The sequence below is a fragment of the Xenopus laevis genome, chromosome 9_10L (assembly GCF_017654675.1).
Source record: "Xenopus laevis strain J_2021 chromosome 9_10L, Xenopus_laevis_v10.1, whole genome shotgun sequence".
In the NCBI taxonomy this organism is placed as follows: Eukaryota; Metazoa; Chordata; class Amphibia; order Anura; family Pipidae; genus Xenopus; species Xenopus laevis.
Window position 1 is genome coordinate 74,826,950 of NC_054387.1, and position 24,497 is coordinate 74,851,446.

The 24,497-nt window shown below is 36.7% G+C and overlaps 1 protein-coding gene across 1 annotated transcript; it reads left to right on the forward strand.

The window, feature by feature from the left end:
• Positions 1–24,189, forward strand: nostrin.L (nitric oxide synthase trafficking L homeolog). Its single transcript, XM_018235880.2, has 16 exons — positions 1–155; positions 3,667–3,752; positions 6,476–6,559; positions 8,259–8,321; positions 8,520–8,601; positions 9,445–9,507; positions 10,126–10,227; positions 10,999–11,124; positions 12,978–13,076; positions 13,368–13,493; positions 14,020–14,128; positions 16,232–16,320; positions 16,645–16,770; positions 17,444–17,666; positions 19,396–19,479; positions 23,801–24,189. Exons 1-16 carry the CDS (start codon positions 129–131, stop codon positions 23,926–23,928), a joined length of 1,617 nt encoding a protein of 538 aa, XP_018091369.1. The 5' UTR covers positions 1–128; the 3' UTR covers positions 23,929–24,189.
• Positions 24,190–24,497: the final 308 nt, after the last annotated feature.

The following is a 24,497-nucleotide window of genomic DNA, read 5'->3' on the forward strand; positions in this document are numbered from 1 at the left end:
CTTGTTGATCCATACTGAGCCTGTTGAGTCATGTGACGGAGGTGTAATCGCTCCCAGGATTCATCATTGTACGCTGGCAGCCTCACCTGTATTTCCTACTGGCTATAGATCAGATACATCTTTTTAAAATGAAAGATCCACTTGCAGGCTGCACAGTAAGTACAGGCTATTTATATTTTATGTTACACCTCTGCATAATATCGGGATTGTTCTTATAAACTCAGTGCTAAAAGATCAGTTTAATATAATTACTGTGGGTTTGCTTTTGGTGGCACGGTTGAACACACTGCTGCACTTCCTGTTTTTTCTCCAGCTCTTCTATTAACCTTTTTTGCACATATTCAGGTTTGAAGTTTTATTTTGGAATAGGAAGCCATTATGTATTATTTGCATTTCACTTATTCCTCACCTGCTGCAATTTACATCAAAGGAGAAAATTGTGCATTTATAAAACTCTTTGTCACAGATTAAGTCTCGAATGACATTCCTTCTCCGTATCCCGGAGATTCAATATGAATATATTTTTACTATCACTGTATAGGAGATATTAACCTGTTTTATACTTGCTGAGGCTAAAGGAATTAATTCAGGTCACTAGTGTCGCTCTTGTATGACTATTATGCAACATATTGGTCTCAAATGAAACAGACTACATGTTATACCATAAAATACAGTTATATCTACTGCCCCTAATATCCCGGGGCAATTCTTGGTTTGTAATTAAAATTGAGCAGCTGCACAGAAAACAATTTCTAAGTAGAAGTCAATGTCCTTTCTCCATACAAAAGGGGTATACAAAAAGCAGTAGAACAATAACAATTTTGCATGTTAATTGTACCATTCATGCTGGGTGTGGTCCTCTGAAGTACACTTCCCATAAGGCTCAGTAAACGAGTGTCCCTTGATATTGCTGGTAGATGTTGGCTCTATGGCTATGTAGGTGAAAGCACAGAAAAGCATGGTAATTTAGGATGTTATACTCTCCTGCTGCTCTTGGCATACAACTCCCAGATTACAGCTTCTCCTTTCTCTGTCAGCCACAGCGGGAGTTGCAGTTCAACAACAGCTAAAGGTTTGCAGTCAGACATGCCTGACTAATATCACACAATTATTGTGCGATATAATTACGCGTTATTTGTACTTTTACCAAAGATATTTCCTTTCCAAGTGCCACCTCTGAAGCTGTGGGCCACCAGCCGATGCCCTTTACTGCAGCTAGGGAGCTCCAGTACAGGATACAAGAAGTGTCGTTCTGTTCTGCATCCCTCATTCTGCTAAATGGAACCTCATGTACTATGAGTGTGGCATGTTAAAGGGGTTGTTCACCTTTAAATTAACTTTTAGTATCATGTAGAGAGTGATATTCTGAGACAGTTTGCAATTGGTTTTCATTTTTTTATTATTTGTGGTTTTTGAGTTATTTAGCTTTTTATTCAGCAGCTCTCCAGTTTGCAATTTCAGTAATCGGGTTGCTAGGGTACAGATTAATGTAGCAACCATCCATTGATTTGAATAAGAGACAGGAATATGACTAGGAGAGGCCTGAATAAAAAGATGAATAATAAAAAGTAGCAGTAACTATAAATTTGTAGCCTTACAGCGACCCCTGTTTGAAAGTTGGAAACAGACAGAGGAAGACGGCAAATAATTCAAAAACTATTAAAAACCAAAAAATTAAGGCCAATTGGAAAGTTGCTTAGAATTAGCCATTCCATAACATACTAAAAGTTAACTTAAAGGTGATCCACCCCTTTAACAGTTTCCTAAGAGTGTCATTTATATACTGAGTGCAAAGTCTATATCTGGCACATTTGTTCTGTAAGCATTTAGTGAGTAATGCAAATAATGTGTGTGGAATAGAGAAGGCAATGCTTGAAGACTGTACTTTGTGTAAAATGTGATCATTCAGATGTAACTGGCATTCCTCTTTAGTGCCTACCAACAGGGGCATTGGTGGCATCCACTGGACAAACTGCATGTTGATTAAAGGGAGAGTTCACTTTTAAGCTAACTTTCACTATGTTATAGAATGGCCACTTCTAAGCATCTTTTCGATTGTTCTTCATCATTTAATTTTAATATTTTTTTAATTATTTGCCTTCTTCTTCTGTTCTCTTTCCAAAAACAAATTATCTGTAAAACTAGAAATGTATTGTTATTGTTACTTTTGATGACTCGTCTTTCTAATTAGGCCCTCTCCTATTCATATTCCAGTCTCTTATGCAAATCAGTGCATGGTTGCTAGGGTAATTTGGACCATAACAACCAGATTGCTGGAAGTGCAAATTCAAGAGCTGCTGAATTAAAAGCTAAATAACTCATAAACCACATGTAATAAAAAATTAAAACGAATTACAAATTTTATCAGAATATCCCTCTCTGTATCATACTTGAAGTTAACACAAAGGTGAACAAGCCCTTTAAAGGGTTATCTCTGTGGATAACATAATAACATTCCCTTACTGTAAGTGCTGAGTATTCCAAGAGTATATAAAGGAGGATGGTCAGTTGATACACACCAGTCAAGTACCTCCTTGTGTAAGCTGTGCCAGTTAAACATTCCAAAGTCCAATCCTGTATCTGACATCATATTCAGCATTATTACTAATACTTCCTTGAAATTCCCTGCAGAGTTGTATTACTGGGAAATACCTATGCTGGAAGAAATTCATGGCATGTCTCTGTAAAAACCTATGCCCCTGTTTGCTGTTACATCATGCCCCTGTTTGTTGTTATATCATGCCCCTGTACTACTGTGCCATGTCCCATTCTGGCTTCTTGTAGTGGGATTAGAACACATAAGGAGGTGAAGTTTGTAACTAGACTGTCAAAGAGACCCTGCATTTTTCTGACTTGCCCAGATCTCAGCACTCCAAAATCGAGAGCAGAGCACTGTATTCATGTGTAACATGAATACAGTGTTGCCTACAATCAGCAGTGTTGTATCTATTAGGGGACAGGAGGGGGTGGTATATAGGCATCCCCCCCCCATCCTTTCCCGAAGCTACAAGTGGAACCCTGAGACCCTTGTAAACTCTGGGTTTTGAGAAAAAATGGACATCTCCAGGAATAGAGTGCAGCCAGTCCACAGACACAAGTGCTGTTTAAATGAGCAGAACCCCATTTTTGCACCTCTTATTGCTCTAGCACTTGTGACTGGGGTCATAATAAATGACCATTTTAGTATTAGTGATACAGGTGCAGCCCCTTTCCCTAAAAGAGATGGATTTGTGGACTAGGCTTCCCAAATAATACCCAATAATCCCAAGTTACGACTGCACTGGCGTCTGTACTATAGCCAACCTGATGGACTCTTGGTCTCCTTATCTTCATGATTAATAGAAAGTAAACTGTAAGGTCACATCATACACTCACCCCCATGTTCCTTCCATTCTCTGTTCCACATCGAATTTACAGTGCTTTGTTCCCTGCATGTTTGCGCTACTCATTTACATTGCATTGTTCAGTCCCTATTTACCTTCCTAATAACTGTGTCAAACGCAAATAACACTCCCCTTCCTTTGGCCAGTTGTTTCTTTGTCTTGGCCAATCCATGCTGGTCTTCTCCCAAATGTGGAGGAAATCCTTCCAAACCTCAATTCTTTCCTTTATATCTTGCATATACTGCATATAAATTTACTTATAAAATCATTGTTTTTGTGTCAGTATGACAGGGTTTATAAGGATCTGAAGAACATATCTAAAAATGGAGAGATATTTTGCAAAACTCTTATGTCTGCCCTGCAACAGAGGTGCGTATAATTAAGTTTCCTCTTACAAATAAATTCAGCTGTAACATAGATACTGTACATAATGTTTAAATCAAGTTCAACCTTTCCTCCAAGTATCTCTTGCCTAATATCTAGATGGTCCAGATAAGGGGAAATATTATGTTGACTAGTCACACATAAGATAATGAAGTTTTAGATTTTGTCAGTTTAAAACTTGATAATAAAAGCTATCAACTTTTTAACTGGTTTGCAGTTTTATATTTGTGTTCTTAAATTGCTTGTTTTGCTCTATTGTCACTTATCTTTCTATCTGATTTTATTCCTGGTGACTGGTTGCTATGGAAAGAGAGCCTAGCAAGTAGCATGTTAAACACCAAACTGCAGACATGCAGATACTTGGGGGCCGATTCACAAAGGGTCGAATATCGAGGGTTAATTAACAAAGGGTCGAATATCGAAGTTGAAGGATTTTAGCTCAAATAGTGCAATCGAACGATCGAAGGATTATTCCTTCGATCGAACGATGAAATCCTTCGAATCGAACGATTCGAAGGATTTTAATCCAACGATCGAAGGAATATCCTTTGATCAAAAAAACTTAGGAAAGCCTATGGGGACCTTCCCCATAGGCTAACATTGAGTTCGGTAGCTTTTAGATGGCGAACTAGGGGGTCGAAGTTTTTTCTTAAAGAGACAGTACTTCGACTATCGAATAGTCGAAGGATTTTAAGTTCGAATCCTTCGATTCGAAGTCGTAGTCGAAGGTCATAGTAGCCCATTCGATGGTCGAAGTAGCCCAAAAAACACTTCGAAATTCGAATTTTTTTTACTTCGAATCCTTCACTCGAAGTTAGTGAATCGGCCCCTTGCTGTCATTCAAACCACACCAAACACCAGCTGCACGTTGTCGTAGCATGCCACTGTCTCTATAGTATTAAAAATGAATCATAAATTTAATTCCCATATAAAAACAATCCCAAATGTATCTTTTGGATTACCAGAAAGGTGGTAGCCTATTCATTGCTCTCTGTGATAGAAGGATGCACCTTATCAATGTCAAAGGCCTTTTACAACATTAGAGCAATTATTAGCATAATATAGGCTGCAATGGGTTATCTCAATCTCATGAATACTAATGCAGAGCAGGGCCTTTATTGAATATATAATGCTCAGCGTGCATGTCTGAATTACTGAATGAGCTGTATTGCGTATAGAATGTTCTGTATTGTTGTTTAGACTGAATAGTTAAGTCCTTAGGCATTTTTCCAGACAAGATTGTTTTGATCCCTATTTTAGAATAACGTAGCCTTTATGTCCTCTGCAGTTGTTACTCTCTGCTGTAATGAACAACTGATATTTAGTAATATAGAGGGGCATGATTTTTTTAAACAAATGTTTTCATGTGTATCCCTTTAACTGGTTATTTTATGTACTATGGCTTGGTTTAATAGGTATATATCATTTAAAAATGTTATGTGTGTCAATACAAATCTGATTTCTTATGTGAGTTGGCACCAGAGGATCATGTGGCTGTACCCATGCAATCTCTGGGTTTTGAGAAAACATCTCCTTAAATGGTCCCAGCTTTGTACCAGTAACTTTTTTATTTGCATTTATAGATCTGAGCACACTAAGGACTCAACACATAAATTAGGCTTCTAACTTCTAAAGCTGTATTAAGTTGTATAAAGCTGTATTTTCTTTCCATCCTCCACCCTAGCCTGTTACTAGTCTAAAGACTCGTGACCCTAAGGTAACTAGATTTAGTAGTGTACTAGTACAGAGGCACAGCTGTTTTAAGCATTAACTACCACCATAACAGACATAGGTGAAATGTAGGAATGGTCCTAAGGACCCCATACATATGTTCTGCCATTACTTACACTGAATGAATATAGCCAACCACTTCTCATGTATCCCTTCCACTTCTCATGTTCCACAAATCACTTTAACAGGATATAAAGCCCCTGCTTATGCAAATTAGTCCACCAGCTTGATGGAACCGTCTCTCACTATACGCCACTGTGCTTCACTGTAGCAATGCCTCAGTCCTAACAAGAGGGCTTTTATTGCCATTATGTTTTATTACGTTTTTCATAGTTACATAAAATATTGAATGGGTTGACTGCAACTGAGTTAAGTGGGGGGAAGAAAAAAACATGATCATGGGGGAAAATGTTTTCACATTTTGTCATGGCCAAAAGAACCTGCTTGAATACTGAAAGTACACATTGCCTTTATTCACATAATGCCAAGATTTTTGTTTTTATGTCACTGGAAAAAAATAAAAGTTGTACCAACAAAATGTGATCACATTTTTCTGCAGCTATAGTTTTTGGCCACTATACAGCTGCAGTAGTAGTTTATTGATTTCTACTTTCAAATTATTCATAAATTATCTTGAGCAGCAAAAGAAAAGGAAACTGGGATGCTCCCAATATGTGGGGAGAATAAAACCCTGGTAAGCCTAACTGCCCTATATCAGAAGTTATTTATTGATCGGTTATGTGATTATCCTTTTGAGCATGTTATATATTATCCATTTAAATTAGAGCTACATAGTCTAAACCACACAGTGAAAATGTCCAAAGCCAATCCAAGATGAGTTAATCAGTATGGCCGATCTTGCTCATTATACAATATGAAAAAGAAGAATGCTGTATGTACATTGTAAGAAAGATACTCTAGTATGTCTAATTTTCTAGTATGTCTAATTTTATAGCAATGTTCTTTTACTATGGTAGGTCTAACCTAGAACTGAGTTATGCCAAAGGACTGGAGAAGGTAGCGAACAAGCTGACCAAGGCATTGGCCAGTGTAAATAAAAAGTAAGTAAACTAAACGCACATGTCTACAATATGTGTCTAAAGTTGACCATAGTCGTGCAGATTTACCTTCATATCAGACGAACTTTCGTTTGGTGCCATCTCCCCACCTGCCACTAACCATTCAGATCAAATAAAATAGTAAAAGAACAGATTAGACGATGTTCTGCCCCTGACAGCAATCGTACGAAAGTTATGTCCGACAAAAGCTGGTGACAGTCTCCCACTGATATCGTCAGATCGGTAATACATGCAAAGATATTATCGGTAGCCGACATAAATTTTCTATCCCGTCCGATCGTCTGAACGACCGATCGCCATGGCACGAAAAATGTCGGGACACCGCACCCGGCATGAAAATTGCAGGAAACGGAGATTCGAACGATCAAATCTTTACTGTTCTTACTATCCATGGCAAATTTGTTTTAGTTGTTGACTGTTAAGGACATACTGCCATTAACTGGCTAGACTGTATATAGTTTTGTACGTATGACTCACAGAATAAAGGATCATGGGAAAGCACAGAAAGAAAAAGGAAGTTACAGAATATGTTAGCCATAAGCTTAGTGCTTCCTGTTGGCAGTACTGGGAATAACATTTCATAAAATGTCCCGGTTATTTCCAGTTTCTTCACATGTAGTTGGTTTATTACTGGTAATTATTGAGGATATGCTATGCTATTGAATTATAATAATTATAATCTATGACTTCCTCAAAGTTGTATGAGCTGCTGCTAATTCTACACTGATCTTATCTAAAATGATATAAAAACCTTCTATCAAGCTTTTCCATTGCACTTCCCAGAACTCCAAAATAGACAGCATTACAGATGCAAGATGATCTACTAATGTGAACCTCAATTTCCTGCTGTTATTAAATATAGGGAGGCTTGCTCTATATTTGGGGTCCCCATAAAGAATCATCCTGCTTTAAACTAACCTCTCTCCCTGGAGAAAAAGGAGCTGTAGCACAGAAACAAGGTTTTAATTTTTTTTAGGCTAAGATACTACTCTATATTGCATTTGTTCTTCCTCTGACTTTTTCATAAAAATTTTCTTTCAGTCTTGATAAATAGCTAATCTCAAAACCTTGATATACCATTGTATTGTATTATATATATTAATTTATATAGCACAACAAATGTACAGCTTTACAAGGCATAAACAGAAACAGAGGTACAGTCATTATACAATTAGGCAGTGAAAAGAAATAAATCTATGCCTAAGTGTTTCCATACACATTTGGAATGAGGTCCGAGACCCAAGAACTTTCAATATATTTGGAAAAGGAGACAGACAGAAACAAAAGGGGTGGAGAGTAAGTACATAGAGTACATACCATGCAATAAAGTTATGCTCCATACAACCCTGTTGAATGCCACCCTATCCGCATCATTCTCTATTTAGTAATAATATTTGCAGACACTGATATTAATAATTCAGACATTGGTAGAGATGTTTAAATGAGTGAGGCCTGGCATTGCAGTAATTGGCAATTAGTGCCATAGGTTTTCTTTTCTACTGACTGTAGAATATAGATTGTTGTTATTATATATTGTTTCTGTTACCTTGCAAGTACCTTTCTCATTGACTTTTTACCTAAACCAGGGCAGTTACACAATAACATTTCTTTCACACAATTGTTACAACATTAAAATGTATTTTCATGAATTAATACACCTACACAACCTCTTTACCTACAGTTGCATTAACAATGCCTGGACTTGTGCTTCTGATGAAATGAGAACCACAGCAGAAGTACACAAGTGAGTATCATTACTTAATAATTAACTCTAAAAACTTTCATTAGGTTATATACCATTTGCTGAAACTCAACTCAGCAACCTAAAAACTGTCCCAAATGTATTCAGCATATTGTTAAAGAAAACGATAGTAACCCTTTGGATTATTCCAAGCTTTATTTGTTTCACTAGGAATGTGTTAATTAGGACTTTTTAATACAGGAAACTTGGCACAGCCATTCAACAAGAAGCCATAAAACCAACCAGTCAAGTCTTGGAAGAACATGAAAAAAAGAAGAAAAAAGTAAGGACAGTGGTGTAACTAGATATTACTGGGACCCACAGCATATTATTTTTCAGGTGCCCAAAATGTTTAGATGTTGACTTGTTTTACCAATATTTATCGAAACTGTATATGAATCGGGCCCCATGAAGCCCCTATACCTCCTGGGCCCCCCTGCAGCTTCCTCTGTAGTTTTATACCCCTGAGTAAAGAGGTGTCTATTTCTTCTGACCTTCAGTTAGTGTACAGTGATCCCCAACCAGTAGCTTGTGAGCAACATGTTGCTCTTTCGACCCCTTGGATGTTGCTCCCAGTGACCTCCAAGCAGGTGCTTAGTTTTGAATTCCTGGCTTAAAGGCAAGCTTTAGTTGCATAAAAAACAAGTGTACTGCCAAACAGAGCCTCCTATTGGCTGCAAGTCCACATAAAGGCTACCAATACCCAATCACAGCCCTTATTTTGCATCTCCAGGAACTTTTTGCATGCTTGTGTTGCTCTCCAACATTATTTTATACTTGAGTGTGGCTCATGGGTATTAAAGGTTGGGGACCCCCGGTGTATAGCATTGTTGGATTAACTAACCGATATAGTTAAGAGTAGACAGATTCCCTGGTCAGAGTGCAGCATCTTACATAGCTATTTATTTGTATCTAACCAATGCCTTTAGCATTACCAACTGAATTGGTGAAATTACTACTGGAGGTCCTAGAGTTTCCAATCTAAGTGGGAGGGTAACTAGACTAATCTAGTGCCAGTAGCTATATCATTGTGCGGGAAGTGGTCAACCAGAAATAGCCACATATAAAATTTGCATTAGTAGAAACAACCCTTTAATGAATCTTACCTATTTTTCTCACCAAAAAGCTAGATAATGAAGTAGAGAAGATGACAAGTTCAGTATTAAATAACTGGAAGCAGCAGATAAAGGTATATATTCACTTTGTATCATCTGTGTAATAAGATTTTATAAAGGGTTAAAATGGGCTAACATACCATGCAATTTAAGATTGTTTATATTGTAATCAATTATTAGAGGGTCTTATAGGTTTTTGGTGGTAAAAATTGACTATGCCATATAGAGATAGTACACATAGAAGGAAGGGATTTCTTTGGAGGAGTATTTTAAATAAGGCGAGCTGCTGAGCCTGGGGTGCTTGAAAAGGTTTTGCTAAACACTTTTACCGTGGCAAAGCTGTAAGGCCACATTCCATATTGTACAGCGGTGATTTCTGGGTGTTTTTTAGCCATGCCACTTGAATGCTAATCATGTCTAGTAATGCCTAGACTCACCTAGAAAATAAATCAGGGTATGATGGGCCTTTATGTGTATATACTGCATGTGTATACTGAAACAGTTGCAGCGAGGCAAGCGAGATACACCATATATGTAATACTCAGAATACAGTATACTGTAGTTGTTATACTGCTAGCACAGAAACACTACAATCAGTTGCTATTGCAGTTATTCTGAAGCATAAGAGTTTATATTTGCTAAATCAATATACAAGTTGGCTGAATGTAACACTTCCATGTTACAATGTATAGGTTAAGAAGAAACTTATGGAACATACCAAAAAACATGAAGCTGTTTTCCACCATGTGGAAAACACCAACAAACAATCTGTGACGGAAAAAGAAAAGCAGAAGGTAAATGCTTTGAAAGTATTTTGCCAATTTTGTGCCTTCTCAAGTGATTGCCAGTGGTTGACAGTTGAGCTAGGGAAACTAGATGTGCCCTATCATTTCTGGCATACCTTAACCATCATTAAAGAATCAGTAAAAACATTTTTCCATCCCTAAAATTACTCGATAGCCCCTCAAATAACATATATTTCTCAATGAATTCAGGTGTATTTGGTTTCTCTATTATAGACTGTTCAACTGCAGCTCTTTTAGTTACTTCCTTGTGTACTATGAAGCTAGAGGTCTTCATAGTCCGTGAGAGAAGGAGTGCTCAGAAAGCAAAAGGGAGCAGATCTTCACGCTAGACAAAGGAGTAACTAAAGATATGTGGTTGAACTGGCTGTAATAGAGAAACTTAATAAATCTGAATTCAGGGAGAAAGATATTTAGAGTAATTTTAAAAGAGTTTTTACTTACATACCCTTCAAACCATCAAAATTTCAGCTAGCCAAGATACAGTATTTATCAGCTGAGCTCCAATACAAGGCACATGACCCATTGAAAAGGAGATTAGTACACAAAATTTACCCCAAACAGTATATTAAAATTAAATTAAGATTTGCTTATTAATATTGTTCGGCCTTAGCATTTAGTGTGCTTCAGTTCTGGGGTGCTGGGATCTCAAATAAATGGTTATGTTGGATGAGCATGAGTTATTTTCCAATAGCATGCACTCCTTCAAAGTGTTGCTCTTTCTGAGTGCTTGATTCATAAAAATGCTCTTTTCCCTTCCAGCTTCTCAATAAGCTAAAAAAATCTGTAGAGACACTGACCAAAATTGATGAAGAATATTATCAAGAGAATATAATCGGTCAAACAGTGCGGCTTAAATGGGAAAATGTGCTGGAAAATTGCTATAAGGTATGTTCAGTTTTAGGCATCAATGAGGCACAAAAGATGGTACAGTTACTACTACTAATACATGTGTTTAGACGTTTCTGTGATGCATATGTAATTCTACTTTAGCTCCTTGTGGAATCCAAAATTTTGACTTTAAGGGGCCGATTTACTAAACTCGAATTTATCTAATATGTTTATGAAAACTAGGGATGCACCGAATCCAGGATTTGGTTGGGGATTCGGCCAAGATTCGCCCTTTTTCAGCAGGGTTTGGATTCGACCAAATCCTTGTGCCTGACCAAACCGAATCCGAATCCTAATTTGCATATGCAAATTGTGGGGTGGGCGGGATTTTACGTGACTTTTTGTTACAAAACAAGGAAGTAAACCAGTTTTTCCCTCTTTTTCCTTTCCCGACCCTAATTTGCATATGCAAATTAGGATTCGGATTCAGTTCGGTATTCGGCCAAATCTTCCAAGATGGATTAGAAGATTTGGCCGAATCCAAAATAGTGGATTCGGTGCATCCCTAATGAAAACAAATCCAACCAAACTCCCTTCCACGATTTGGACTCGGAGCAACACAACATCACAAAAGGAATCAATTTGTATGGTAATACTGCCACTCCAAAAACTTGAATTTAATCGGATTATCGGACGAAAACCCAAATTTTTCCGAATTCTCCAGCGCAGATCACAATGTCAACAAAAACAACTTCAGGGACATATGCCATTGACTTCTACATGACTTTGACCGGTTTGAGATGGAGTATATGTGGTATGATAAATCTCTAAAAATTCTAGTTTTTTTTTATTTGAAAATTTTAAGTTTTCCCCATAAAAACCTAAACCAAAAAACAATTGAAGTTTAATAAACAGGCCCCTTGGTGTCATGTTTTACAGCAGTGGCTATTATCAAAACTGCTTTATTCAGTTAATATTTATAGATTTGCTTTGAAATGACCTTGCAATGGGTAATGACCTTTGTGGTACAGGGGACAGGTTCATATGAATTACCCCATTTTTTTTTTTTTGTCATTTAGCTAGGTAGATCTCATTGCTGGATTTACAGATTAATATATTTAATAATTTTTGCGATTATTGTTATAGTTTAAGTTTGGTGTGAATATGCCACGATAAGAAGTAGACTTATCAAAGTTGATTGATAGTGTTATTCCATAATCAAATAAACTGAGAGCACAACATACATGAGGCTGTAATTATGTTTTAACTTTTTATAATAAATCACATTTTTCTACACATAAGCCTGTTTGAATGCAAGCTCTTGTTCTACCGAAGAGCTAGTGATATTTATCCATAGACAATACAACATAATAAATTACAACACCAAGTGAAACACAGGTAATATATACTCCAATAGGGATTATTATTCTCAGTTTCTTTCTGTTGGTTTACCTCTGCAGGGCTAAAGAATGTATAATAGTTTGACGTGATCTATTGGGTCACTTAACTAATGCTCATTTACTGTTTCCAGGATATTAAACAATAGTGATATTCTCTTAGTTACAGTGCTTGAAAATCTGCAGGATATGCAAGGAGCCATATATAATTGTATCTTTTAACTTCTGTTAAACAGAATTCAAGAAGTTTTCATGCACTAGTAAAATAACTATTTCTATTCACTATAAAGAAACCAGATCAGCTGGGCACTGAAACGTTATCATGTCATCACACATCCTATATTATCTGAGCCTATGGTGCCTCACAAGGAGAGTCTATTTCCCATTTCTACAAATGGAAGCTATGTATGTTTAGAGCATGCAATGATAAACATGATGAACCCTCTATGATCAAAATCACTACATTTGATATTGTGTTTAAAGAACTTTAATTTATTGTGCTTTATGTTTCAGAGTATTCAAGATCTTGAAAAAGAAAGAATACAACTGCTTTCTCATATCCTTACTCGGTACAACCAGCACATTTTAACTTTCGAACAGACACTAAACACTGTAAGTGATGTTTTAGGGAAGACTAATGGAAATTTTCTCACAGTTTTTTTTTGTATTTATTTATCAAATTGTTCGACCCCTTTGGCAGTACCTGCCATAGTTGTTATAGGGAGGAAGTAAATATATTTAACTACAGTGTATATGTTTTATCCTTAAACTATTCCCAATTTACCCACATTTAAAAGGCAAAACTATTAACTATTAAAAACAAAACTAATAACTATTGTGATTCAGGATACTGGTGTAAGAATTTTAAATATTTATGTATTTACCCAGCATTTTACTTTTTAGTGCCAAAGCCAGATTGACCAAGCCATCAAAAGCATTGACGTTGAAAAGGATACTCAGACATTCATGGAGGAAACAGCGATTTATTCTGAAGACAACAAATCAGAATTTCTTCTGATGGATTATTTTGTAAATTCAAGACCTATTGATTGAGTCTCCCTGAAGCTGTTGGGTTTTTTGGTCAATATAGTAGTCATTTTTGGCTTTATGTGATCACATTCTACATTACCTTCCTTATAATTACCTAGTCATTTTGGTTTCTATATAGCTCTTAAATAAGGAGATATTAAAGTATGCATTTTTCACTTCAGTTCCCTGATGAAGTTAGAACTTAATCTTTCATTTAAAAGACCAGAAATAGTTAGAACAACTACAAGCAGCTAGCCGGAAATTTACTAAAACTTGGCAGTCTTTATAGAAACCAAGCAGACTTTCCTTATGCCAACCACACTATGCCAATAAAACCATTTGTTAAAGTAATTTGATACTAATGTTAATCCAGTGTGTTAGTTGCTCTGCTAATGAAAGAATAGAGTATTTTTCAGCTTCATTCTCTTGATTTCTCATGCGAGGTTTAAATCATAAATTGATATTACACAATATATCTCTCTGGCAAAGTAACACAAATAATAAGGTGAGCACTTTGTTTTGGTAGGAGGAAGACAATTCTGTTATAATGGACAAGGCAAGAAGGATAGCTTCCATTAATATGAAACTTGAGAGACTGCAGAGTGACATCGATAAGGCACAGAAAGACAAGGACGGTAGGGCTGGGTTATTTATCACTTTGTGCCTAATGTACTTCTAGTCTGTTTGCCTTTTCTTTTCTATGCACTAATCAGAACACCTGTTGCTCTGAGGGTCTGTAAATTTTGCATGGGGTCATGTGTACACCATTTATAGGTATAACTGCTACTGCTTGCATGTATTTACTCTGTGTTAGGGTTAGAAACTGGTATAATAGCTTCATGGAACAATTACTTCTTCATTCCCTAACTGACCATTTTTCTGGAGTAAATATGGGCATGGCAGAGATGCACCTTTAAATATGCATACCGACAGCTTACATGAGATAAACGTAAACTATTAGCGATAGGCAAAAAAATTTTTTTCGAAAAAAGGCCGCCGGCGTCAAAAAAACGGGCGCTGGCGTAAAAAACTAGACGCCGGCGCTGTTTTGCGAATTTTTCGCCGTTTCGCGAATTTCACGCAAAATTTGCGAATTTTCTGGCGAAGCGAAAAGGCGCAAATTCGCCCATCACTATAAACTATACATACTATATTAGCAGACCACATTTTCTTCTTTTTTGCAATTTTGTCCTTTACTTGATATGGCATGGTAGTGAGATAGGTACCTATTTTATTGTATTTTGTATAGTACTTAGGTACAGGGTTAGCCTACTGAATGAAACAATGTCAATGTGAGAGAGAAGTAAAACTGGAGTAATAAAAATTGAATGCACAAAAGCTTGTGAATTTTTGTGCATTAAAGGAAAACTATACCCCCCAAACAATGTAGGTCTCTATTAAAAGATACTGAGTAAAACAGCTCATGTGTAAAACCCTGCTTCATGTAAATGAACCATTATCATAATAATATACTTTTTTAGTAGTATGTGCCATTGGGTAATCATAAATAGAAAATTGCCATTTTAAAAATTAAGGGCCGCCCCCTGAGATCGTAAGATTCACTGTGTACACATACAAACCACATGTAAGGTCACATGAGCCAATTAACAGACAGAGTTCTGCCTTTTGCTTCAACACTTCTTCCTGTTACAGTTAGTGTTGTAGTATTTCTGGTCAGGTGATCTCTGAGGCAGCACAGATAGAGTCACGAAATGGTGGTTCAAGGTAAGAGATGTAAAAGGGCAATATTTATGTAAATATATATTCCAGTTTGGTAAGATTCTTTAATATGTCATTCAATTTGATATAAACTATCTGTTGCTTAAGTATTCATTTTGGGGGTATAGTTTTCCTTTAAAGGGGTTGTTTACCTTCCAAACACTTTTTTCAGTTCAGTTGTTTTCAGATTGTTCCCAGAAATAAAGACTTTTTTCAACAACTTTCCATTATTTATTTTTTACTGTTTTTCCAAAGATCTAAGTTTAAAGTTGAATGTTCCTGTCTCTAGTGTTTCAGTCTGACAGCTCAGTAATTCAGGTGCAGACAATTTTGCAACATTTAGTTGATACATTTCTCAGCAGCATCTCTGGAGTATTAGCAACTATTGTATCAATTCTAGCAGCTGCCTGTAATGAAACCCAGAGATTCCGCTCAGCAGGAACAAAGATAAGAAATGTATCAATTTATAATAGGTTACAGGGTCGACGACCCCCCCCTCTCAGAGCTGCTTTAGCAGGTGAAAAATGGCACTTTACATTTCAATATTCGAAAAAAAATATATATAAAAAAAATTGTTGTTTGAAGGTGAACAACCCCTTTAAGCATTAAATTGTCATTGCTACCAATGGAGTACTACTGAAGAACAACAATAAGTTGGCAGAGCAGCTTCTGAAATTTTTAAAATGATGAAACCACTTTGATATTATAATTTTGCTAGCATTAAGACTGCTGAATTTAAAAAATTGGGTTACTAAAACCTTTTGACTTTAAAACAAAATTTTGGCATAAGGTGGTACAAAAAGTCATGCCCTTTTACTGCACTTTAATGCCACTTTAACTCTTATTTTGGGTTGTCTTTTTTGTGAACTCACACCAAAAACAATGGGGGTCAATCCACTTAGCATGGTAAAAGGATTTTTAGTTCATGCTGCAACCTTTGCCAGCTATGATTTGTTTTTTCCCATCTCGTGGCTCAACATACGCAGGGTCTCTGTAATTATTTTGTATGTTTCTCTTAGGACTGGAGAAGATGCTAAAGGCTTATGTAGATAATCCAGCATTTTCTGATGTGAAAAATGAAGAAAATACATATGTACTTCTAGAAGAGGTAACATGCACTAATACAACTTTTTTTAAAGGTGGCAGCACTGTAATTTTTTGGCAAAGCCAAACGGGAGAAATTTGCCCATCACTAGTACTGAACATATTTGAGATGTATTATTATATTGTAGTATTACCAAGTTCAAACTGAAGAGTAATCTCCTGACTTATTGGTGATATGGTGAAGTCTCATTCGAGCATCCTCTTCCCTTTGTAATTAACTTCAGTTAGTAGAGCTGAGGAGTTTTATAGAGTTATAAATAAATTACACCACGAGTACTCAGGCAGTTTAACTAATAATTCCTTCTATCTACTAAACCTCTTTTTGTAGACAAACCTAAAAATACATTTGTTGGAAGCAAATCACTTCAAACTATTATCAACCCTTGCAGAGCTTGAAGGAAGGCCTGTGTCGCCACACCCATGCAGCGAACGGATCTCAAAATGGAAAGAAAAGGTGCCATATAATTCCAAATGCTTTTATGGAAGGTCACAAATGGTCTCTTTGGTTCTCAAATGGTCTGGTTCAGGGGATTTGCCGTATTGGTTTGTTTCTTTGTAAAATGTACTCTAGAAAAATGTTAAATCACACAATATATGTTATTTGGATATGAGTGCTCAGATCTATACATTGGCAATCAATTTATTTTGAACTCAGAATTAATTGCTGAGTTTGCCAACACAAAGCCAATAGACACTAAGATGTTGTTCTCATTTACAACTTGTAGTAAACTGTTACAAATTGCTGATTGGTTGCAACAGGCACCTTCCCTTGTGAAATTTAGCATCTATATTTATAATTCTTTATCTCTGGGCGATTATGCAATGGTTTTTGTATGTGAATGCCATGTGCATGGCATGTAATTGGGCTGTAATGCTGTCTAGCAGCATATGCTTCATGTATGTTTCCTATTAAATATAACTATTGCCTGACCCACAAATGCACAATGGGGCCTGGGCTTTCAGAGTCACTGTCACAGTGTGTGGATGATTTCAGCAGCACAATGGTGGCTAAGGCTTTGTAAAGTTGATGATGTAATTTATAGAAATATTTTATTTTGTGTGTTTTTGATATTAGCCATTGTGAATATATATTGGTTCTTCTGGTAATACTGACATTGTACTTCCAGGGTAGCCAGCATTCCTCTGTTTATATATCACGCTCAATCAATACAAAAAAACTAAAACGCTTGGAAAGCCACCGGATTTCTAACAGATCTAGAGAAAGGATGAGCCACTCAGTATCTTTTGATGACTCAGCTGTACCTGATACCACTGATTACCCCAACAGACCCCCAAGAGGCCTTTCCAGGAGGGTTAAAGATCTTCATGAGGAGAACACCTCCAAAAATGGTATCAAAGTTTTATATCCTGATACTTTACAAATTGTGTTTATGTATTGTCAGATTTGTCTCTTTTTCTTCCTGTTTCTTTCACTTCTATATCAGAGGTATCTGCTTTTAGAGATGGGTGAATTTTTGTCGCCTTGTGTCGCCCCAGAAATGATGCCCATAGACTTGTATGGTGGCGTGTGTCAAAAAAATATATATATTTTGACGCCCACAGGATGTCGGCAACATTTCGCCGTCTGCGACATTTTGCCATCGGCGAAACGGGTTAAATTCGATCATCCCTTATGCCTACTGTTGACTTGTTTGAAACCACAAACTGTGACTTGTTCCTCAAGTTGGAGAAAGGAAAGAAATTGAAAGAATTGTACTTTGCCGTCATTAGTAACATACTTACTATATGTTGAGCACTGCCACCCCAAAGCACGACAGCTGCTTACAAACATAATTCAATGTTAAATATCTCGAACAAAGAAAAGCTATACAACATAGAAAACGTCAGAGAACAAATAAATGAATTAAAGTTGAATTCAGTAGGGGTCCTCTGGCCAGCACAAGAGCTATTGCTGGGCACCCCTGTAAATTAGCCCTAAGGTGTCTTAGAAAGCTGCTGTCTACAGCAATATTTCTTGACCTTGGGTATGCACTCTTGCATCAATAATGGCCCTTATAGATTCAATTCTTTTAATCTATTTTCAATATGGGGGATCTTAGCTTCTATTGACCTGCTAGATATGCAGTGGAACTGGGAGATGCTATACTACTATACTATATTATACAGTACTATACTACTGTCTTTCTAGCCCTTCAGTAAAATAATATATATTATTTTTTCCTCTAGAGGCACTGTTTTAGGAACTAGAAAATTCAAGTTTTGATTAGTGGCGAGTAAATTCGCCTGGCGCAAATTCACAACGAATATTCGCGTTTCACAGCCAGCGAATTCATTCGTGAAAGTTCCACAAAAATTTGCTGGCGAAAATTTTGGACGTGCATCCGAAAAGTTGCTCGTGTAAAACCGCTGCGCATCAACACTATTCGGACGCCCTTTGATGCGAGTGACTTTTCAGACTCACGTCCAAAATTTACGCGGACGGCAATTTTCATGTATTCGTGAATTTTTCGCCGTTTCGCTAATTTCAAAGGAAATTCACCCAACCCAGGAAAGGGAGAAATTCACCCATCGCTAACTATGACATCTCTCAATCATATAGATGAATACTAATACTCATAACAAGGAATTTTTGGAATTCATAAAAATGTACAGTATGTTCTCCTACTCTATTTAGAGAAAATTAGCAGAACATAACCCTTACCACTAATGGTAGTAAGGGTGATTATATGGAAGATTGAAGGAGACATTTACAGTAATAATGGTTGAATTTGAATTGTTAGAAAACTGTTAGAGCTTAAGATAAAGCAATTGAAACGACTTTCTTTTCAGCATAAAACGATGGTAAATGAAAAGTTCTGTAGAACACTTGGCTATTATTTATCTGTATTGTCATGGGACATGTGAAGTAATCATGCTCTCACAAGACTAAAGTAAATCCATTAAAGAGTTTCTCATGCTGTGAAAGGCAGAATTACTTTGCTGACTTATATAAATAAATATATGCCCTTTTTACAGTGTTTAAAAGTGTTGTTTGCCTGAGTGTTAATGACTAGAAACTGAAAAGGATTGAATTTGAAGATGTTTCACAAGGTTAACATTATTGCTTTCCCTTATACAGAAATAAATGAACATCGACGAAGCTCATGCACAGTTTTATACCCGTATAAACCCCAACGGCAGGATGAGCTGGGATTGCAAAAAGGTATTGTGAAACTATAACTTGACATTCACAGGGTGTCATTAGACTTGGAGAACTTTAAACATCTATCACTAACAGCATTTACCCTTAAGGTGGCGAAACACGGGACTGAGTTGGCAGCTTATTGGTCCGTGTATGATTCCAGCTGATGGCTTGCATGATCAATATCTGGCCAAAAATTGGGCAGCTATTCACTGGGCTGGTTTATTTTTAGGGATGCACCGAATCCTGCTGAAAAAGGCCGAATCGTGGCCGAATCCCGAACCAAATCCTGGATTCGGTGCATTCCTATTCGATTTAGCCTTTGGATTGAGGACCTCGTCTGCGCATTGATGTGATCATTGTTCTGCCTGCCTGCCTAACGGCAAATATGATGCAATCATTAACCAGAGGGCCAAACAAGCGGACCTTTACATGAATGGCCAGCTTTACTGTACTTTCATTTTGAGAGATTCCAACAACAAACTCTAGGAACTACACATTTCTGCTGGCTGGTACCTTTGAGAACCAATTTAGTCAGAGGAGCATTCCCTATGCACTTCTCTGTATAAACATTACCAATACGGTAATCTAAACATTACACACTGGTTATCCTCTGCATTCTAAACAGAATTTAGTAGCATTGGTGGTCCTGGAAAACTTTAGTAAATGAGGGGTCAATTCATAGCATAGGTGGCGTGAAGATAGAAACAGTTTTTGGAGGAGGTGAGGTTACAGAGCACAGGTTACATTTAGACACTAGAGGATGCTGTAATATTATACAACATAGAGTACCCTTAAATAAAAAAAAAATATTTAGGTGTCAGAGGCAAACATAGTTTAACTGCTAAGATTACTGGGGCTTCCAGTGCCATTGAGCAACAAATGACACTCCTGAAAAGACACTCCTATGATTCCATCAGGGCGATACTCAATTTCTGCTATTTGATGCCACTGTTTTGGAGTGTAGTGGTTTTCAGCTTTTTAGTCCTATATGATTACATCATAACTACAGCAATATTCTATCTCAAGGGCACATCTTTGTTGAATGTTTAATAAGGCAACATGTGAGCCATTAAAACAAGGAATGTTGGTTGTCATATTTTTATTGCACAATTTTAATGACATTACTATGCAATTTTTGCTTGTCAGTATTATACTGTAATCAAACTTCTAAATTTAGGACATAGTGCTGTTTAGGTATCAAAAGTAAGAAAAAATGTACTTAATACCTTCAGCAATAATTGATTGGGTCTAAGAAAAGAGTCAGTGCAATAATCAGATCATAACTTTGGCCTATGCAAAATGTATTATCGGCACCATCTAAAGCAGAAAAAACCAATACAGCCTTATTTTTAAGAATATGAGTTTTTTTATATGTATATTCATATCTATCTATCTATCTATCTATCTATCATCTATCTATCATCTATCTATCTATCTATCTATCTATCTATCTATCTATCACAAGAGAGAGAGAGAGAGAGAGAGAGAGAGAGAGAGAGAGAGAGAGAGAGAGAGAGAGAGAGAGAGAGGGAGAGAGATGGCTATTCATCCATATCCTTTCACTTCTTTCCACTATAGTAAGCTATCCAATAAAGAGTACATTTTTAGAGAAAGTCTTAAAAATTGTCACAGCAAACTAGGTTTTTGATGTGACACATGGGAATCAATTTTACTACAGAAAATAAATGTACCTTGTAATATGCGGAATCACTGTCACAGCCATATGTACTGTACTCAATTTGGTGTCAAATTCCATGAGCATCACAAAACTACTGGAGTGATTTCTAACTAATGGTAAACAGTGATATCACCAGCTCATTTATATTTACGTAGCATTCTAGTTGCTTCAGTTCTAATTCAAATAAAGAAGCAGCTTATTCACGTTATCCAATTTTTTTTTATTAGCTGGTTTGCTTTTTATTTTACATGCAATGATTTCTTTCCTTTCTGTTTTAAGCAGACATTCACTAAACTGTAAATTGTCCCAGCGAACATTAGTTACCACCACGCTAATTCACTAAAATGTGAAGTTGCGTCCTGGGCACCGAATGCTGGCGAATTTTCGCTATTGTTACTTCGGCAGTGTGAGCATTTCAAAATGAAAGCAATCAATTCATTAGTCCTCTTACTCTTAGGTCTATTTGAATAGGGCGGGTACATAAAGTCGTATGGATGCCTTTATTAGAGATGTTGTTGCGAATGCTTTAAAGGAAAACTATTAAGTAGTATGTGCCATTGGGTAATCATAAATAGAAAATTGCCATTTTAAAAAATAAGGGCCGCCTCCTGAGATCGTAAGATTCACTGTGTACACATACAAACCACATGTAAGGTCACATGAGCCAATTAACAGACAGAGTTCTGCCTTTTGCTTCCTCACTTCTTCCTGTTACAGTTAGTGTTGTAGTATTTCTGGTCAGGTGATCTCTGAGGCAGCACAGATAGAGTCACGAAATGGTGGTTCAAGGCAAGAGATCTAAAAGGGCAATATTTATGTAAATATATATTCCAGTTTGGTAAGATTCTTTAATATGTCATTCAATTTGATATAAACTATCTGTTGCTTAAGTATTCATTTTGGGGGTATAGTTTTCCTTTAAGTGGCCACTTTTTATTACATATAAATGTCCAAGGAACCCGAATAAAGACAAAAGAGATCCTCTAATGCCCTACACATGAGCCCACTCTAAAATGAATGTTCATGCCCCAGAAATGTCTGGGAAAAATATTAACACAAGTTCAATAGTTAGGACTTTTGCAGGCAATCCCACTTATCAAGTCCGTTATATTAGTCCGATTTTATCTCAACATTTTCTGCTACAAACTCCGATCAAATCCGATTGGGTTTTTTACGCTTATTTATAATTACATTTTCCCAAAAATTAGCTTTGCTGGATTTTTCACCCGAAAACTCAGATTTCTTATGTTTTTTGCCCAAAAACTTTGAGGTATTGCAAGAAACCCAGTGCACATAAAAAATCATTGGGACTTCTCCCATTTACTTATATGCAACCTCGACAGGTCTGAGATGCCGGATTTTATGATTCAGACTTTTCCACCCTTGGGGTTTAATAAATTCAGAAAAATTTGTGATTTTTAAAAGTGTGATTTTATAAAACATATCACTAAATTTTGGAATTTTTGCATTCGGAGTTTAGTAAATAACCCCTTTGGTGTGGCCCTCCAAGTAAATGTACCCTTCTAGTCTTCCCTAGAACCTCTTTGACTAACATATTATACTGTAGTATTAATACAATCTAACAATGGACTCATGTGTGTGTATATTAGAAAAAATGGTTTAACTGCTGGTTTAAAAGAATTGGACTGGTATAAATAGAAGCAGACATGATTCCCCTTCTGTTCCCCCAGATACTCATGAACCAAATCACACCCAATATCCTTATCTCATTCAAGCTCTGTTTGCAGCATTATACAATTGCCTACGGTTATTTTTTTTGGGGAGCAAATGAAACATGATAAAAGTTCCTGGGGGTGACAAATAAGGGTTGTGATTGGTTGTTGGCCCCTATGTGGACTGGCAGCCTACAGGAGGCTATGTTTGACAGTACACCTGGTTTTTATGCAACTAAAAGTTACCTGCAAGACTGAAATTCAAAAATACTAACCTGCTCCAAGGCCTCTGAGAGCAACATCGAAGTGGTTGGTGAGAAACCAAGAGCCATTGGTTAGGGATCACTTATGTAGAGGAAGCAGACCACGAGACTGCCCAAGAGATATAGGAGACCCTGAGGGGCTGTGACTGAAAGAGAGTTTCATACTAATTGCCTTATTCATTGGGCCTTGAATGATTGTTCAGTGGGGTCTAGTAACTTCTAGTTATCCTACTGAGTTTTGAAAGAGCGGACGTAAGGCCTGGTTGGCCAATAATAATAATATCGATAGGCTTCTCAAAAACTGGGTTTTCAAAGTTTGCATGAAAAAGGGAAACAATGGATAGAACCTTTCTGCTCTGCTCTGGAGGGAGAAATGCAGGAAGATTAAAGTAAATGATTGACAGTGGAATTCACTGAAAGCTTTTCGGATTACTGTACATCTAGCCTTTCAAAACCAAGATCTTGGCGGTCAAACAATAGTTTGGCTGCAAACTATATGCAAATCTGCAAACTATATTTGAAATGCTTTATATTGCAGCCAAAAATAATGTTGTAACATGAATATGTTTGAGGTTCTCACCAGATTCAGTTGAGAATAGACTCACCGCTGAAGAAACTCTGCTTTAGGCTGGCAAATCTTTAGGTTTCAAGAGTTTACAGTGTGGAGCTCTTTAACCAACTCTGCATGCTGTAGTATCAGTATATTGATAACTTTTTCCCCACAGGTGATCTTCTAGAAGTTCATCACAGGGACGATGATGGCTGGTGGTATGGAAGCCTCAATGGGAAGAAAGGCTATTTCCCCTCTACTTATGTTGAGGAGCACACAGCAGATCAATCATCTCATGCATAGTGAAAGCTTGCAAATGTACTGAAGCATTCACAGAACCAAGATTAAGCTCAGCTGCTTATTTGTAAATGGATCAATGCTGTAATTCTGATTTCATTTTTGTTGTCTGTAGAAATAGCTCAAACCATTTTCTCCCATAAATAGCTTGCACAGTTCCACAGTATCCATATCTGATGTTGAATTTTAAGTAGTCCCCTTAGAGTATAAATTTCTAGTTCACTCTCCAATTCTAATAAAAGGGTAGGAATGCTGCCCACAGATTCATCACTGCATCTTTTTTCAAGTTTTTATTGCATCGAATTATTGTTTTAAATTACATTTTGATAATTAGGTTAGTTTGTTTTGATTCCCCCATAATGTTTATATTTATTTCGTAATGGCAAATATTCATTTATAGTGCTACTTTGTGATGCATATTTATTATTAAATCTAAGCTGTTAAAAAAAGAGAAAAACAACACACCTTATGTTGTAAAAATGTATTATAAAAGTGGTGGTTAATGTTTCAGGGAGGTTCTTAACATAATAATTCTCCTAATTTTAACTGTATGCTAGAAATAAAGGGGCTGATTC